Genomic DNA, 19803 nt, shown 5'->3' on the forward strand with positions numbered 1-19803 from the left:
CTAAGACATTTTTAAAAGCTAGACAAAATGAAAACACACAGGAAGTGCCTGCAGTCACCAGAGAGCTCACGAGGACCTGACGGGGACGGCGCAGGGACGGCGCGGCGGGGGCCAACTCGCCCCGGCTCACGGCTGACTCCAGGGGGCGCCACAAAAACCAGAAACCCTCAACAGTGCATCCAGGAGCGTCCCCAGCTAGCAGGAAGACGGGACTCCAGGACGACCAAGGGAGAACTGGTAAAGCCCTCACCACAGTTCTGAACCCGGAGGACCACACCTAGAAATAGGTGTAAAACGTGGGCCAGCCCAGCACTGACCCCTTTCACATCCTGAAATCCGACAGAGGTGACCCCGACAGCAAGCATCCACCTCCCGTCAAGAGCAAACGTCAAGTCTCTCTGGGAGAGAACATCCCAGGCCTCAAAGCATTTCTGTAATGTTTTGTTCCTGTGGCTTGGGGGAGACGCTTTTCGTGTATGATACACCATCCTTCAGAAACAGCCACAGAGGCTCCAGGTGATGACACTAAACAAAGATTTTAAACCATGCTTAATATGTTCCAGGACGTGAAAAAAATGAAAACTAAGAATATGCAAACTATAAAAAATTAATAGAAGTTCTGAAAAATAAAAAAGAATTCAAGGATGCGTTTAATGGCAGATATGGCACACCTGAAAGAATTTGTGAGAATGAAATTTAAGTCAAAGAAAATGTTCCTGTAATCCCAGCACTTTGAGAGGCCAAGGTGAGTGGATCACAAGGTCAAGAGATCGAGCCCAACCTGGCCAACGTGGTGAAACCACATCTCTACAAAAAATACAAAAATTAGCTGGGTGTGATAGCACATGCCTGTAGTCCCAGCTACTCGGGAGGCTGAGGCAGGAGAATCGCTTAATCCCGGGAGGTGGAGGTTGCAGTGAGCTGAGATTGTGCCACTGCACGCCAGCCTGGGTGACAGAGCGAGACTCCAACTCAAAAAAAAAAAAAAAAAAAAAAAAGAAGAGGAAAAAAATGTCCAAACTGAATCAGACAAAACCAGAGGAGAGAGGTAAGAGGCGTAAAGAATTAAGTGTGGTGAGATCCAGATGAGAAGTGGGTAATGAGTCCTAAAAGGAGAGGAGAGGCCAGTGAACAATATTCAAAGAGATCATGGGTAGGAATTTTTGTAAAGTGAACAAAACATCGACAGAAAATACAGATTATGAAACAAGTATGAACCCTGGAGCCCCAAGTCAGATAAACACAAAGGGAACTTGTTCTAGGAATATCACGGTAAAAGTGCTGAAAACCAAATAAAGATAAAATCTCAAAAAAAGCCAGGGAAACTTAAAAGATTGTCTCCAATAAAGTAACAAGTAGACTGGCGGCTAACCTCTCCAGAAAACAAGAGACTATTATCTTTAAAGTGCCAAAACACAAGTGAATGAAGAAATGCAAAGTCAAGTTTCATTCTTAGCAACAATAACCTTTAAGAATCAAAGTGAAAAAAGAAAAAAAAAAAAGCTCTTTGGGAGGCCAAGACGGGTGGATCACCTGAGGTCAGGAGTTTGAGACCAGCCTGGCCAACATGGTGAAACCCCATCTCTACTAAAAATACAAAAATTAGCCGGGTGTGGTGGTGCAGGCCTGTAGTCCCAGCTACTTGGGAAGCTGAGGGAGGAGAATCGCTTGAACCTGGGAGATGGAAGTTGCAGTGAGCCGAGATCGCACCACTGCACTGCAGCCTGGGCAACAAAGAGTGAATGAAACTCTGTCTCAAAAAAAAAAGTGGAAAAAAGCCATTTTGGGATAAACAAATAAGTGGGTGCCACCAGCACACATAATACGGAAAACACTAGAGTGTTCTCCAGGCAAAGTGAAAATGGTCTTCTTAGAAGGTGAGAAATGCAGGACAGAACAAGGAGAAGCAGCAGGTGTCTGTGTGGGTAAATCCCAGTGAATTCCCATGGAACAAGAGAACAGGGTGTCTACACATGTAAATTCGAATGAACTCCGACTACGTAAAACAACATAACGTCCTGTGTGATTTAAGACAGAAGTAAAAGCGAAAGGCACGACAGCACCGGTGATGCCTCTGCTGAGGGGACAGGGGAGGTGGCAGGTGTGTTCAGGACATCTGGGACGGAGCACGGAGCCCTCACCCCCACAGCAAGAAGTCCATTAACAGCGTATCCCAGCTTGCTAAGTCACGATCCTCCACACACCCGTGGCCAACTTGCGGCTCACCGATGCCTCTGGTTTCCCTCCTGTCTTTGGCATGAGAGGAAAGAACTTTTCCTGGTTCTCCTGATGCCTCTGGTGCAAGGCTGCGAGAGCCAGATGACCCTCTTCCTCCGGGCCCCCACCCTCAGTGATCCACATGTGAGCAGGATAAAAAAACACCTGTGGTTTTAAGACACTGAAACTTGGGGATTGTTTCAAGAGCAAAACACAGCCCACCCTGACTGATGGACCCCTCCTTCACCTCCGCTTTACTAAACAGAGCTCCTGTTTCTTTCCTTTGATCCTAAAGCATGAAATGCAAGAGCCACTGAGTCTAAGATGGAGATGAGGAGACGCTCATCTTCCTGGCACCAGGGGAAGCAGCTCAGTTCGGGCGGCGCTGAGGATACCCAGGATGCTCAACCCCTCTCATGTGAATATTCATGACAAAGGCCAACCTGTACGACATGTCTTTGATATGGGAACAAATGGGACTCGGACAACTCCCAAGGGTTGAGCCACTTTTCCCACAAAATGTGCAAAAAACATCTGAAGAAATCTGTGATTCAACACCTCCGGGGTACCTGTGGCCGGGGTGCACTGGGCGCTCCTGCGGGCGGCATGTCACCGACGTGCCAGCGTCCTCGGGTGCAAGGGCACCATCATCTGGCCTGGGTGAGAAAGTGACCAGCAGCCCCTCCCCGTCTCCCACATGCAGCCCATGAACCCACGGATCTCTCACCCCGACAAAAGCTTGGAGTCTCGTCTCACTTGAAAGAGCACATCTGAAACTAAGGATATCAGGAAACAGCTGTGTACACACAGAACGCAACACACAGAACGCAACACACAGAACACAACACACAGAACGCAACACACAGAACGCAACAGAACGCAACACACAGAACGCAACACACAGAACGCAACAGAACGCAACACACAGAACGCAACACACAGAACGCAACACACAGAACGCAGAAATACAGAAGCAAGGAAAACAGACAGCTAAAAAACTGAAAGGGTTGCTTTTGGAAAAATAAAAGTGTGGGACTGGGAGATGCGGGGCTGAGACCACAGACGCTATGCAGAACTATTTCACTTTCTGAACTATGCCTATTTGAAAGCTGAAAGGGAAAATTTCCTATGAAGTGTAAAACTGAACGAGGAGGAGAAAAAACCCTGAGCTGACACCAAGGCTCAGTCAGGGTCACCAGGGACACAGCTGGCTTCAGAGCCTGCAGGCCACAGAGTCTCTTGGGGCCAGCAAAGGCCCTGGAGGGGAAGAAGCCGCACAAGGAGGGCCAGCTGCAGGGAGCTGTGGCCACAGCTGGGGAGTGCAGGCAGCAAAGGGGCCCCCAGGGAGGGCATGGGCAGCTTTCCAGGGGACACGCCCACCACGGTGCGAGGCCACATTTGCAGGAATGATGAGTTTGCACTCAGCGGTGTAAGGGAGTGCGAACACGGACTCCAGCAAACACACTCATGGTGCAGACACAGCTGGAGGTTGGCAGGGGGCCCAGAGCAGGGATGCCTCCCACAAAGACGCCCTCCTCCACGATGCCCCTGAGCCATCCATGCCCCGCAGTGAACCCTGAGGGATGCACCCCAACAGCACACGTGTCCCAGAGCAGAGGGCACGGGGGGAAAGCTGGAGCTGGGGATGGAGAGAGGCAGACAGAAACCACCCTGCACCCAGCACCCCCAACAACTGACCATAGCCCACCGCCACCCTTTAGAGCACTGAGAACCCGGATGGCGTGAAGACGCCAAACCCCAAAACCGTGGTAAGGGCGCCTTTTAAAAACCCGGAGAAAGCACATCAGTGTTTACGTTCCACGGTGACTCGGTTACTTGGGCAGCCTGCAAGGCCTGCCAGCAGGGAGCAGTGGGTGTGGTGGGTGAGGAAGGGACAGGACAGAGTGGCTACTTTGTATCAAGTCTTTCCAAATACCATCATCGAAAAGCCCAACTAGAACCCACAACACTCCCTCCTCTCCCAGCTAAGTGCAAATGCAGCACTCCTGTGCATGCAGCCTCACGCCCAGGGCAGGCATGTGGCGTGGAAAGCTGCCGGCGACGACCACACGGAGGCTCCAGGACCTGCGGTTTTTCCGTGGTTTCCTTCTGAGCTCGCGACAATTCTGCCCATCGTGGGTAGGTGGCAGCAATGCACAGGCAACGGCGCCCTGCGGCCAACAGCGGCCAACACCCAGCAGAAGCCCTAAGCGGCGGTCACTCTGGAGCCTGGGGGCCATCAACGCAGCTGCCCTAACCACACATTCAAGAAGAAGAGCAGATTACAGAGCAGCACCTCCCTGATGGGCCCCGCTTCACAGAGCAGGAGGGTAAAGGAAATGCAGCCAGGAAGGCGTCACCAGCCACGGGCACTCCAAACACGTTCAACTCTGTCGCCGCTGGCCACAGGAACTCAGAACACCTTTAACTCTGACTCCGCTGGCCACAGGGACTGGGAACGCCTTCAACTGCATCGGGGGCCACGGGGACTAGGAACGCCTTCAACTCTGTCACCACTGGCCATGGGGACTCAGAACGCCTTTAACTCCGTCGCAGGCCAAAGGGATTCGGAATGCCTTTAACTCCCCCTCTTTCATGGTGGGCAGGGGCTCCTGTGCAGACTTACTGCTCAAACACCAAGGGCGACCCTAAAAGCAGACCCCGCAGCACACGAGGAGCATGTGAAGGCCGTGTGAAGGTCGTAGGACTGCCTCCAACTGCCATCTCCAGGGCACGACCTGTGTCGTGGGTGGGAACTGGGGGACAGTGAACCCCTGACAGCACCCAGCACCCCACCCCATCCCATCCCAAGCCAAGCTCCTAGATCCAGAAATGGCTTTTTACAGGTCACCAGCTGTCCACGATACGTGGGGGATGGTTTCGACCCCACTAAGGAGGCAACTCCGGGCACCCATGGGTACGTAGGAAAGGTGACAGCCCTGCACCACGTGCTCTGGAGGCATCTGAGGGACAGTGACCACGTCTACATGCAAAACATGACACGCCGGTCTTAGCCAGCAGGGACCACCCGCAGAACCGGCAGTCCCACGCCTCCAACGTCAGCTGACAGAAACTGGCTCACGTTTCCAGGATTGACTTTCCCGTGACATCCATCAAACCCACGAGAACACTGAGCTGACACCAGCAGAAACGCAAGCTGGCTGCTCTCAGTACAGAAGCCCCGCTGGCCTGGCTGGAGGTAGATGGCTGCAGACCTTGGACAGGTCCCCATCAGGTCAGGGCTGGGAGGTGTGGACAGAAAGCACAAGAGGCGGGTATATGGCCCTGACATCCGGCCGTGGGCTCCCCAAACCCCAGCCCACTCTCCTCTGCTCCGACCACACAGACATCAGCAAAAGTCTGCACACAACAGCAATTTTTCTAAGCTTCCTCACCAGCTGTGCCTCCACACTCACACTCACACTCACAGTTTCACAGCGGGGGGCTAAGGGTGGCGTGGGCTGGGCCGTCCGCAACGGCAGGGCCCTGGGAGCTGTGTCGGGGGGATCCGGCTCCCTGGACCCTTGGGGTTGGCTGCTGCCATCAGGAATGTCTAGGGAAATGCAATCAGGCTTTCACTTTAATACTTTGTGGAACTGTCTAAAATGTGTTCTATGCTTCCCTCCTCACACACCAGAAAGAATCAGCAAAGAGAAATGAGGCATTGCCCGACTGTGCTAACCCCCGGTGGGTATCAGAAGCTTGGGAATCAGGCGCAGATGTTCACCTGGACTCGGGCGTGTAAGGAGCTTCGCCTCTGCTCAGCTTTCCTCTTGCCCCCGCCTGAGCTTCCTGTGCTCGCCCAAAACAGCTCTGGGTCCCTGCACTGTTGAGTCCACCAGGGCAGGCCCGGGGCTGCTCTGTCCACCTTGGGGCCGTGCTTGGAGGGATCTGCAATGTCCACTGGGTCCACAGGCGAGCACTGGCCCCACTGCCCCAGCTGCCTCTGCTTCCTGAGAAATTTCCAGAACCAGCGGCTCCTGGGTGCAACCCCTCCCAGCTCACACTTCCTCTTGTTCTCTCTCTCAATCTCAATCTCTCAGTCTCTCTCTTGTAGGCACCACTGGGCACACCAGGCACACCACAGCTGCCGCCTCCACAGAAGAAACACACCCAGCCCTGCACCCTGGAAGGCCAATGGGCCACCCTGCACGCCAGGAGCATGCCTCCCTCATCAATGGCTGCAGCAAAGGGCTGCAGCCTTCAGCCTTCAGACCTACCTGCTTGTCTCATGAGCTCTCCTCCCAGACCCCTGAAAAGGAATGAAAACATCAGAATTAGAAGAACCTCCTGACGTACAAAACACCATGAAAGATGCTTGCCAGTGTAACCTCGGGCTCCAAAAAGCACTAAAATGAGAACTAGTTGAATGTGTTACTGAGCATGAGCGACCTTTCATGAAAAAAGGAAAAAACGTGGTACAGCCATCTTCCGGAGGCCTCCCATCCTAGCTGGGTCATGCTAATTTTTAATTTTTCCTGGACATTAATTTTAATTTTTCCCGACAGGTATCCCATCACAGAGGTAACTCCAAGCAGCGCTCAGCTCTTACTTTATAAAAGCAATCTCAGATGCCAGAAAGAGCCCCATCCAGCCTAGAGAAGCAGCGCACTGCAGTTCTACCACAAGCGAAGCCAGGCAGGGCTCCCGGCTGCTCTGCCCGTCTGGGATGCCTGCCCTCCAACAGCGGGCCGGGTGACCCCCGCTCAACCCACACACAACCAGGTCAGACCCTCACACACTTCTGACAGCGGGCCGGGTCCAGGTCAGACCCTCACCCACCTCCAACAGCCAGCCAGGTGACACTCGCTCAACCCAAACACACAACCAGGTCAGGCCCTTACAGACCTCCATCAATGGGCCAGGTGACAGCCGCTCAACCCAAACACACACAGGCAGCGAGGGGAGCGAACACATCCGTCCCGGCTGCTCCTGACAGCACAGTTCTTCATTAGGACACAGATATAAGAACTTTGGTTTTGTAAAGCTCACCTGTATAACTGACGATCATAGAGCTGAAAATAAAAAACTGAAAGTTATTTAATAATTTAAATTTTAAAATAATACATATACATTAACAATTGCCAAAAATAAGAACAAAGAGAAAACGGCAGAAGACGCCATGCCAGCCAGGAGAGCCGCCTAGGGGGCTGGGGACGGAGGCCCACCTACCGACGCAGATGGCCTCATTTAACCTCCAGACAGGCCCAGCACTCCCTTGAAGGGGAAACTGAGGCACGGAGCGAAGGAGGAGAGGGTGGCCGGAGGAGAGGGTGGCCAGAGCAGGGAGCTGGAGCCACCTGCGTTCTGGTCCCAGGGATTGACAGAATTCACCCAGGCAGCCCTCCGGCAGGAAAGTAATTGTGCCCAACAGGATGCTGATGTTTCTTTTTCTTTAAAAGAGCTAAAAAGCCACACTGTGATGAGCACTACTACTAAAATTTACTGAATGCTCACACTGTGCCAAATATTCTCCTAAACTCTTTAAAATATATTATTTAATTCTCACAAAAACTCAAGGAGGTCGGCTCTATTACTGCCTATATTTTACAGGAAAAGGGAGCCATGGCTCAGCCTCAGTGGGGAGGCCACATTCATGGCTGCTGCCCGGGGCCACCTCCCCGTCTGCACTCTGCAGCCATGCTTGTCTCAGTCAGGGGGGAGGCCAGACACCACCTTAAAAGTGAAAAATGTAAGCAGAGTGGCTTTGCCAAAATCATAAAGCAAGTTAATGGCAAAAATAGGATAAGAATTCACGAGATGAATCTTAAAGAACATAAAGCTATCTGGAACAACAGACAGTAAACCATGTAATCCCTTGTGAATGATTTTTATATTCTCCTGTAACACCAAGATCCATAGTTCATACTTTATCTCTGGGTCACAGAAGCCTTTGAGAATCTCTAAAAGCCCAGAAAGATGAACACGTCATCTCCCCAGAGAAATGCACACACAAAATTCTGGTTTACTTTCAGGAGACGCCAGACCCCAGTTGCAGGTGCACGGCTGGAAACTAGAGGCTTCTGTGCTTGTTCTGTGTGCCCAACTCCACGAGAGCACGGGGCCCAACATCCCCACCCACAGTTGGCTGCGCGCTCCATCCTGGGACCACAGCCGGGCGCCCCAGAGGGAAACCGCACTCCAGCTGCAGCTGAAACCTTCACTGACTGCACTGGCTTCATAAGCCTTCCTCAGAGACCGAGGACATGTTGGCTACGTGCACAGAAAGTCTGCACTCATTTCCTGGGAGTCTTTTCTCCCAGGGCAACCCCCCAAGGTGGCTGTTCACAAGCATGACACCAGCGTAGAGCCTGTTCCCAGAGCGATCACACCCAGGTTCCCCCACTGAGCCCAGGACCGATGGAGCACAGTGGCCACCAGGACTGCAGACCCTGCCTGGGAAGGGTGGGAGGCCCTGTGATGCCTCCCCAGGGGCACACCCAGAGGCTGCACACAAACCTGCTGGTGAATCTGCTTCAGGCCCTGCACTGCCTGCTCGTCCAGATGGTCTGTGACGGGCCTGTAGAAGGTCAAACAGTGAGTTGAGGCCACACTCCCCAAGACCCCAACCCCGGTACACTCGGAGAAGCTGAGGTCACACCCCCCAAGACCCCAACCCCGGGTACACTCGGAGAAGCTGAGGTCACACCCCCCAAGACCCTAACCTCGGGTACACTCGGAGGGGCTGAAGTCACACCCCCCAAGACCCTAACCCCGGGTACACTCAGAGGAGCATGGGCTCAGCAAAGTCTCATCTTGTTCAGGTCCCGGTGGGTCCCAGAGACCTCTGCAGGGCATACCTCTGATTATTTTTTTATTCTATTCTATTATATTGTTCTGTATTGCATTGTTTTGTTTATTTTATTGTATTTATTTCATTTTAGAGATGGGGTCTCACTATGCTGCCCAGGCTGGTCTCAAACTCCTGGGCCCAAACAATCCCCCCACCTCCACCTCCTAAAGAGCTGGGATTACAGGCGTGAGCCACTGCGCCCGGCCCATTTATGACTTTAGATGAAGCAGTGCCTGGTCAAAGGAAGAGGATGTTGGGACATCCCCTTAAAGCTGTGACCCCTGCCAATGTGACCACCTTGGAAAACAGACACGTCCAGGTGAGGCTGAGACGAGAGCTCATGTCTGCTGCCATCCGAGGGAAGGCCCCTGGCGAGATCGGCCCTGGGCTGGCATCGGGGGGCCTGAATGCCAGCAGGGTTCCCACCAAGCCCTGCCTGATGAGGCCCCCTCGCTGGCTCAATCTGCACAAACCGTGTGCTTTACTCCGGTCACCTGCTTTCCTTCTGGGGGTCTGGAATTTTGTTTTGTGCCAGGTGGAGGTGCCCACATAGCCAGACCCCAGGCTGGCCTGGGCATGAGGCTCAAACGTGCTTCCCTGATAGACACCTCACAGGTGAGGTCACATCTCACTGCTGGGGGAATAACGCAGGCTCTGTGGGACCCAACTGGAGGACCCTGGGAGCTCCTGCCTGGTTCTCCCCAGACCCCACTCCATGCACCTTCTTCCACCACCACAGAGCAGCTCCATAAAGGCCAGGTCTTGCACGGGCATCAGCCACACCCACACGAGCGAGCGTCCCTGAAGGAGTCGCACTGTGCATCTGAGCTCAGGACTGACCAGAGCTCCCTTAGGCTGGGGCGGGAGGTGGGCCCATACCCTGCTCTCAATCCGTTGCCAGGAACTCTCTCAATGCACAGGGCATAACTTAAAATCGTTTCTCAAACTGGAGTCTGAGAACCAGGTTACCATCACTATGGTAAGTCTGGGAGTTTTTACTTTTGAGGAAGAGTCAACTGGGAAGAAACGTAAGACAGTCAATGCCTTACAGCCTCCTGCACACAACTTCCCAGTGACCCCGTATTTTTCATGCTTTATTATTATTTGTACAAACATAGCCAACTGAAAAATTCAAAAGAAAAGTGCATGCTCTCTGGCATTTTAAACTATCAAACGTGATGAAGAAAGGACACTGAACATGCAAGTCGCTCGATGCCATCTCGGAAAAAGGACCTTTGCTGTTATGACCTCACTCGTCACCTCTGAGGCCAGGAGGTGCACAAGGAGGCAGCAGGGGCAGAGTGACTGGGGGGAGACGCCCAACCCATCTGGGTGACGCACCCCGCTGAAGAGAGGTGGGTGGTCCACCCCCGGCACGACTGTCAGGAGAGAGGGCCACTTACACACTCCGTCAGTACAACCTGGGGCCTAACAACTGGTCCACTGGTGCAAATAAACAAAAATTAGAAGGGATGAGATAGCCCCGAACTGGAAAGCACTATAATTATATGGCAAGGGGATCAGGAACGGAGCCCTGTGTCTCCTCGAGACCCGCTCTTCCTACCTGTTCTCTTGGGCTGCAAGTTTGTACAAGGCGTAAGCAACCTCCGCGCAGGCAAGAATCGACCCATGCCTCGTGTGTAGATCTGGACTCAGCGTCATGGACAGCAGCCTCGGGAAGACTGCAAGAGACAGGGCCAAGAGGGCAGGTGACAGCGTGCACACACAGACAGCTTGTGGGACGACCACACACACATGCCAACAGTGGCGTCCCTCAGGGTCATCACCCCAGTGCCCAGGATGGCACCTGTGGTGATGCAGATGGCCTCCGAGACACCAAGGGTGACAGGACAGAGGCAGCTGCGTGCTCCCAAGTGCCCCAGACGGGGTGGGTAACTCAGACAGGAGAGGGAGCATAGAAGAGGAGGACACACTCCCCAGGCCTTCCCTGTCGGTGTAGGGTGGCCTCTGGTCCTGGCAGGGGCTCTGCCTGGCTGCCTGGGTGGTGGAGGGGGCGGAGCAGGACAGAGGCAGGGCTGCCCTAGGGGCGGTGCCTCTACTCTGAGTTTGCTCAGAAAGCACAGACTCCTCAGAACCCTCGTGGCTGCAGAGGGAGGAGGCTCTGCCACACCTGCATATGGAAACCAAGCTCCCTGAGCCTTAGCCTTCCCAAGTGCTGCCAGGTTTGCAATGGGCTGAGAATCAGAGAGGTTAAGATGTGGCGGCTGGGGGTGATTGGTTTTTCGAGAATCAGAGAAATCTACAAAAGGTCACAATCCCATCCTGGGTGTCCGTGCTCTTCAACCAGACAGAGGACAAAGCTGAGCCCCTCAGTGTCAGCAAGGGTTAATTATGCATTGGAAGTAGGGCAGCACCACACTAAACCCGTGACATGGATGCCTCGTTCACAGATCATGAAGCTGAAAGATCCCTTAGGAATGAACAACCCCCACAGGATGTGAAACACAGGATGTGAAACACAGGCGTCACATCAGTAACTCCACCGAACAGCCACAATCCGGCCTCCAGTGGAGCCCCTGTAATAAATGTCAGGGGAGTGAGGGTAATGTTGAGAAATGTGGTATTCTTCCCTACATTTAAGTCAGATGATTATTTATTCCAACTAGAAAGAACGAGACAGAACAAATGGGATTTCTCTCTTCACTGATGAAGTGTAAGAAGTGCAGGCTTAGCTGAGCCATTCCAAGGTGATTTTAGTCCTGGGCAGACTTTGAGTCTCCCATTCAGGCCCTTTCTTTCTATACACCCTGCCCAATTCCAAAGTGCATTCCTGTGTGGCAGGTCACATGTGGTGGGTCACACGTAGCAGGTCACGTGTGGCGGGTCACGTGTGGCGGGTCACGTGTGGCAGGTGCAAGCCAACTAGAGACCAGGGAAGCAGCACTGCCTGTCAGGCGCCTGGCGGGACCACACGGGCTCTGGTGTACGTAACATAGTCCAGTGGCTCCCTGCCACGCAGGCGGACCCACTCACCACATCCGTCCTCACAGCCTGTCCCCCGACCAAGTCCACAGCTAGTTCCTCAGATGCTTCTCACCAAGACAGAAGCAGAACCTTATTTTCAGCCCCCAGACTTTGAAACCAGCAACCCAGGCCTTTCTGCGGTGCGCGAGCGTGGTGCCCGCAGGCCGGCCACGACACACACCCACCTTGCGTGGCGCTGTACTCGGGTGCTCGCTGGGTCAGGTTGTGCAGCGCCTTCACAGCCAGCTCTCGGATGACCCTGAGAGTGAGGAGAGAACATCGTTAGTGCCTTCACTTGGACGATTCTAGCTTTATTCAGTTCATAAAAGGAAAGTGAGGAAGACGACATACATCAGTCCTCAACCTACCACTTGGCAGAGGCTCACTCACTCACACACACAAACCAGCACAAGAACCTCCGACTCCAACAGACGACAGGGACAGTCTACCACAGCAAGGTCACACGGCTAACCACGGTTCTTCTTGGGACACAGGTGCCATTCCTTCTCAGGGCCAGGTGGCAATTGGGTCTCCGGCCTCCCCACCCCCACACTACCCAGAGGATGCGAGTCTGAGACAGAGTCATGTGAAACAGCCCCTCCACGGATTACAAGGGGTGAACAGAAGGAATTTTCTAAGGCTCACCCACCAAATCTGGGGCACACATCCAGTAAGTGCCTCATCAGACACACACTGAAAGCACCCAATGGTTGAACACGGAGATGGCAGAAGGCTGACCCAGGGCCAGCTCAAGAGGCCAGAGCCCCTCCTGAGCCCACCTCTCTTTCCAGAGCTCCACACAGAGGCAGAGGGTAAAGCTGGGAGTGAACGGCAGAGCCTGCGCCCTCAGCCCCTCCAGACCCAGATGGAACAGCAAGTGGTCATGACTTTAAAATCATGAGGGCAACCACGTAACAACAAAGAAGCAAAACGTGAAGGTGAAAACATGCAGAAGGCAGGTGTCTGTATTCTAACTATTTAAAACCACCAAACCCACAGCACCACGGTGAAACGAGGCACGAGGGCAGAACCCACACTGGCAGCACCACCTGCCAGAGCCCCTCCGGTGTCGGCCGAGGGCCCTGCTCAGGGTCCACTTCCAACAGTAAACAAAGAGCTCTTCGAGGCAGGTGGCGTTTCATGTGCCAGGAAACTCCGCACCCTGAGCAACACCCAACTGTATGCCGTCTACCAGACCATCGCCCGCAACTCTGAGGGAACGGGACAGACAAGGCACCCGGGACGCGGAGGCAATGCAGTCTGCAGCCACAAGCTCAGCCCGAGGCTGCGTCTTGTAAGGACGGCCCTCAGCTAAGAATGGTTTTCACATTTTTCAAAGGTTACGTAAACTAAATAAAATTAAAATAAAATAAAGCAAAGCATATGGAACAGAGATCTACCATGTTTATCTAGCCCTTTAAAGAAAAGCTTGCCAACCCAGGTACTACACCAGTCATCAGTTACTTTAAGGCAAGAAATCTAACATGAGACAAAGAGGGCCGTTCCATAAAGATAAAGGGTCAGTACATTAGGAAGAGGCAAAAAGCGCAAGTGTACCTGCCTCCAATAAGTGACCCGCCCAAAACACGTGAAGGAAAGGCTGAGAGAACTGAGGCAGAAACAGACGACACAGTAACAGCTGGAGAGTCCCACAGCTCTGACACCATGGATATACATCTGTAACTTTGGTTTTAAAGATGTTACTGACTAGTCGGCTGATACAACTGACTAATTCATTCATTTTCCCCAGGTCTGGTTTAGGGGACCTTTCACTCTAATGGTGAGAGCTTTGGTGTAACGTGCAGGGACACCCCGAGGGTCAGGAACTCACACCCTTCTCTGGAAGCAAACGATCACCAGGAAGGGAAGGGAGGGTCTTCCCCCGGCAGCCCGAGTGCTACCTACCCAGGAGTTCCTTTCCCAGAGGCTCCCAGCCCTGAGAGCCCTGCCTGGACCACAGCAGGCAGCTGGGCCTCTCCCCAGGCAGCAGCAAACACATCCCTCATGGATCAGAAAGGACCTCCTCCACGTCACACCAACCCTGAAACTGAGATTCTGGACTTGCACCCTCACAAAGCCACCTCCACCCACAGGCACCTGCCGCTCCTCAGGGCTCCCGTGAGGAGTGCCACAGCATGGCACTGTCCTAGGAGGAGACCCTGACCTCCTCAGGGCAGTGGTCATGGTACTAACACTCTGTTTATGCTCCAGACCGCACTTCGCTTTTCCTTTGAGACACATTTAACTGCCTATGAAATGCAAGGAAACCCTGAAGCTGCTACTGTAATTATGAAAACGGCCACTAAGGCCAGGCGTGGTGGCTCAAGCCTGTAATCCCAGCACTTTGGGAGGCCGAGACGGGCGGATCATGAGGTCAGGAGATCGAGACCATCCTGGCTAACATGGTGAAACCCCGTCTCTACTAAAAAATACAGAAAACTAGCCAGGCGTGGTGGCGGGCACCTGTAGTCCCAACTACTCGGGAGGCTGAGGCAGGAGAATGGCGTAAACCCAGGAGGCGGAGCTTGCAGTTGGCTGAGATCCGGCCACTGCACTCCAGCCTGGGTGACAGAGCAAGACTCCGTCTCAAAAAAAAAAAAAAAACGGCCACTAAAAACTGCTGGACTCCCAGCAGACAGCGCAGAAACCACCTGTGGAGCCACGTGGAGCAGAGTCGGGGGAAGCACCGCCTGCTGAGGGAGACGACAGAGGCTCCACCTTCAAGTTCCACCCGCGCCCCCTCGGACACAGCAGCACTCCGCAACATACCAGCGTGGGCCCTCACATGGGAACACCAACACGTCGGACACACTGGACCAAGGTCTCCAGAAGTGGAACTGGACACAGACCATGACCCAACACATCCACATGAAGACTGGAATTCATATTACTTCTCAGAAGTTATTTTAAAATACGACATCCACAGTGAGAAAATACACTCAAGGCTTATAAGCTCAACTGAATCTCTCCTTTGGGGGAAAAAAAAAAACTCTTAGAAAAACACAAACAGAAAACCTACCCATCCCAATGGTTGATCTTCATGGTAACCAGGTGGTCTATCATCGGCTGGGTGTACTCAGGAAAGCCGGCAACATACACACTGGAAAAGACAGCACGGAGAGGTGGTGAGACGTGGAAGAGTGAGAACTCACTGCCTGCGGGTGAGAATTCAGAACAGTTACTTTCAAAACCAGTTTGCTCATTTCTTCAAATCTACCACATGATCCAGCCATGTCCCCTGAGCAGTTATGCAAAAGAAAAGAGCATTTGTACACACAGCTTCATGTGTAGCGTGTGCAACAGCGAGAACTGGAAACCGTCCTGACATCATCTACGGAGAAAACAAACCGTGGCTGATCCACACAATCGAATACTCAGGAGCAACACACACAATCTGAATCTCAACTACCCTAAGCCGAAGAAGCCAAACGAGTACACACGGCTTTGTTTCATTCACACAAAATTCAAGGACGTGCAAACTAATCCACACCCACAGAGGCAGATCAGTGGTGGCCTCAGGGTGGGGGAGGACCGAGGCGGGAATTACAGGGAGCAGACGCGGGGAGGCTCCAGGGTGACGGCTGTGCTCAGGCCTCACAGGTGCATGCCTACGTCACACGCAGGAAGCTGTGCGCTCTGGTTAGCGTATGCCAGCTGCACTTCAGTAAACCCCTGCACTCCATACACAGTGAACGTGTCCCCGTTACACCTCTTAAGCTGTTAAAAACTTTCAAGAAAATCAACAGGCAAGCTGACTTGTACCAGAATATAAAGAGATAAACCCCAAACAAAACATTGGCACAAAATTTGTACAGAGACATCATAAAAGAAAATAAATAAAAGGCCAATAAACACATGAAAAGATGTTCAACATCAGTATTCAGCCAGGAATGTTAATTGTTAAACCATTACCCCCACTCGAATGGGTAAAATTTTAAAAGACTGACAAATACCAAGTGTTGGCACAGATGTGGGAAAACCAGAGCCACTTTGCAAAACAGTTTGGCAGTTTCTTATAAAATATACAAAAGTTCCCTTTTAACTCTTTATCTGAAAGAAATGAAAATACACATCCACATGAAGATGATTTCTAAATAAATATATACAACTGCTTTATTCACCAGAGTCAAAAACTCAAAATAACCCAATGTCAGGCAAACTCACAGAAAAACTGTATAGCCACAGAACGCTGCACACAACTCACCACAAAAAGGAGCTGTGGACACGCACGCCGCAGACACACACCGCGGACACATGCACTGAGGACACACTCACTGAGGACACACGCACTGAGGACACACGAGCTGAGAACACACGCACTGTGGACAGGCCCCAGGCGCGCTGCGCTGAGCAAAGACTCACCAACGAAAAGGAGCTGTGGACACATACACAGCGGACACACGTGCCGAGGACACACGCGCCGAGGACACACGCACTGCGGACATACGTGCTAAGGACACACGAGCTGAGAACACACGCACTGAGGACACACACTGAGGACAGGCCCCAGGCGCGCTGCGCTGAGCAAAGACTCACCGACGAAAAGGAGCTGTGGACACACACACCGTGGACACACACACTGCGGACAGGCCCCAGGCGCGCTACACTGAGCAAAGAACACTGACACACAGGAGTGTGTTCCCTCTGATTCCGTGGATAGGACCCTCCGCGAGGGGCAGCCCTGCTCCACATTGAGGGCGGGGCAGCGGCACACAGGCTGGGAGGAGGGAGGGTGGCCGTGGAGTGGTGGGAGCTCCACTCCCAAGGAAGATGTAGGTGGCACAGGTGGACACACTGTCAGCCCCTCCACAACCATCCACTCCATACAGGTGCAGCTGAAAGCATGCAAATTATGTCTCAAAAATGAAAGTTACATCTTGTGAAAACAACATGGAAGACTTTTAAAAAATAATCTCCAAGTAGGATATGCCTTTCTAATTATGACTCAAAACCCAGAGCCAGAAAAGAAATCGATCCCTACAAACACATATGCTGAACAAAGTCTACCAGGAAAACACCAAAAACAAAGTCAAAAGTCAAACAACAAAATTGGAAAAAACATCCGCAACTGGTCTTACCAACAGGAGGATTCCCTAAAATAAACAAGTTCTTCTGAATCAATAAAAAAACATAGTGTAGCAGAAATATCATCAAAAAGTTTACAGAAAACATACACACACTTCAACTACTTGAAGCGGTGCAGCCTCCGGCACGGAGGAAAAGAAAAGGAAGCTCTGCTCAGCTGTCCAACGGCCCAAGCCCCGGGGTCTGCAGCCAGAGCTGCGGGAAGCAGAAGGACACTGAGCCTGCCGGGCAGCACTTGGCACAGCCCCAGTGGACGGCGGCCAGCAACGTGCAGGAAACTGAGAACATGCGGACCCTCGGGTCCAGCCTCTCCACTTTCGGTAACCCATTCCAAAATAATCGCAAAGGTGAGGAACTGCAGACACAAAAACATTCACCCTGTTTATGACAGCAAAAAACTGGATGGACTCAAAGGCCACGAGGGGGACCCATGAAGATCACGCCCGACGTCCAGACGCAAAAGGCTCTCCGGGAAGCACAGGTGAGAGAACAGATGGGGCTTCCCCTCCCCTTCCTTGCCGCGGTGGCCCGGGGCTGTATTGTCTCTAAGACCCAGGAGCTCTCACGTCAGCCAGCCTCTGCTGATGAGCTCAGAGGTCGGTCCACACACGACAGGAGCAGACCGTCTGGGACACGCAGGAAACCAGGCATGATGGCGGCACCGGGAAGAGTCGAGAGACAGGTTTGGTTTTCCCCGATCACTCCTGTCCCCTCTCAATTTTACACCATGTGGTTTCTATAATTCATTTATCTAAAACTCCAGCTGCTTGCACGGATTAACTGAACCTGCCACCACCGCCACCCACCTGTGTTGCCACGGCCTCCACCACAGCACCCGAGAGCAGACAGAGGAGCGGGGCCCAGGAAGAACGTTGACTGCAGAGGGGCCCAGGCATGAGCGTGAACTTTGGGCAGGCAGACAGGCACCTGCTGCAAGGTACCTGCCTGGGAAAGTCAGCCAGGGAGATAAGAGAAAGGAAGCGGATAGAGACAGAGCCCCTTGGAAGGTGAGGAAACAGCCTGCAAGAAACTGAGAAAACCTGAGAAATCAGGCAGCAGACGGGCTGTGGGAAACAGTGCCATGACGCCGAGAACCATGTCACCCAGGAGCCTGGCACAGAGGTGCTGCAGGGGCCCTGGGCCGCACGCCCAGAAGGCAGGTGCATCCGACTGCGTCCTAGAGCCCAGCAGCAGGTGTCCCAAACAGCAGGGTTCCAGAGAAGCAGGCAGGAGGCCAGTGACTTCATGGAAAGCAGCAGATAGAGGCAAGGCCACCTGAGTGCTCACGCAGGCACGGGCACCAACTAGCAACTGACCCTGAAGAAGACACGCTCCTGAGTCCCTGGCCCAAGGCGGCAGAAAAAGGGGTGTGTCCTGGGCACCCAAGGTCCCAGAGGAGAAGAGTATGAGAACCAAGGTGAGTATCCACCAGAAGGTGGGAGAGACGGAGGGGCTGGAGGGAGCCAGGGCAGGCAGAGATGTGAAAGAGAATGGACTCTGGCCACGAGCAAACCAGACAGAACCCACAGGCAAAGCACGGATGGGAGAGGTCAGGGCGTGAGGGTGCAGGGTCAGCTCGGAGGCTTCTGCGAGACAAAGGCAGCCGGAAGTGAGGTGATGGCATAGAGAGGGTCCCAGGACGAGGCATGTCTGAGGTCTATTAGGGATGTGGAAGTGGCAGACCTAGGTCACCAGCCACGTGTGGGCAATGAGAGAAGGAGAAGCAAGCGAGCTGAGTCTGTGGACGGGATGTCATTCACCAATTCAGGAAACACAGAAGCAAACAGTTGACTTTGAGGTTTCCTTGCTTTGAGGAGCTTATACGATACGAACATAAAAAACTATTGAAAAGCAAAAGACGACAAAATATATTTTTAAAAGGACACTCAATGCTGAAGATACCGGAAATCAGAGAAGGAAATTTACAACAGCAGGAAGACCAAAACACCCAAAGTCCTCACGACTGCTCACTCTGACAGAAAAACAGCCAGGGAGAACAGAAGCTGTGCCATGCGCTCGCACCAAAACCCACAGGGCTCAAAGCCCCTCAACTGGTGGGGCGACCACGCAGCAAGAACCACTGAGGAACCCCGAAACACAGGGAGCTGAGGAGGCAGGGAGCTGACAAAGGAAGCCACCTGCAGATTCTAAACTGGTGGAACCCCAGGGACAGGAGGGCCGGCAGGACAGGGCCTCCCGGAGGGAGGGTCGTGTGCACCATGCTGACCACAGTGTGGTCATTCAACGGCTCACATCTGCCACACCCGCCGCCATACTGAAACCCGTATTGAAAACTGGCGATTTTACTACATGTAATAAAGTAGATGTACAAAGATAAAGCTGATTTTTATTTTTATTTTATTTTTTTTTTGAGACAGAGTCTTGCTCTGTCAACAGGCTGGAATGCAGTGGCGCGATCTCGGCTCACTGCAACCTCCACCTCCTGGGTTCAAGCAATTCTCCTGTCTCAGCCTCCCGAGCAGCTGGGACTAGAGGTGAGTGCCACCACGCCCGGCTAACTTTTGTATTTTTGGTAGAGACGGGGTTTCACCATGTTGGCCAGGATGATCTCTTGACATCGTGATCTGCCTACTTCAGTCTCCCAAAGTGCTGGAATTACAGGCATGAGCCACCACGACCGGCCCAAAGCTGATTTTTGTTTAAAAAAAGGCTTTGACTGAGGAATATACGGGATACTGAAAGGAAAAGCCACCGAGTGGGAG

At 52.8% G+C, this 19803-nt stretch overlaps 1 protein-coding gene across 1 annotated transcript in view; it reads right to left on the reverse strand.

The window, feature by feature from the left end:
- Nucleotides 1-19803, reverse strand: part of TBCD (tubulin folding cofactor D) — a 174320-nt gene that overhangs the window by 28116 nt on the left and 126401 nt on the right. The window contains exons 13-18 of the mRNA XM_017879152.1: nucleotides 15015-15095; nucleotides 12181-12254; nucleotides 10575-10692; nucleotides 8677-8737; nucleotides 7210-7232; nucleotides 6438-6469 (exon numbers count right to left, since the gene is read on the reverse strand). Of these exons, the coding sequence (XP_017734641.1) occupies nucleotides 6438-6469; nucleotides 7210-7232; nucleotides 8677-8737; nucleotides 10575-10692; nucleotides 12181-12254; nucleotides 15015-15095 (389 nt within the window). The remainder of the gene's footprint in view (nucleotides 1-6437; nucleotides 6470-7209; nucleotides 7233-8676; nucleotides 8738-10574; nucleotides 10693-12180; nucleotides 12255-15014; nucleotides 15096-19803) is intronic.

Source organism: Rhinopithecus bieti, unplaced genomic scaffold (genome assembly GCF_001698545.2).
Source record: "Rhinopithecus bieti isolate Rb0 unplaced genomic scaffold, ASM169854v2 scaffold_9899, whole genome shotgun sequence".
Taxonomy (NCBI): Eukaryota; Metazoa; Chordata; class Mammalia; order Primates; family Cercopithecidae; genus Rhinopithecus; species Rhinopithecus bieti.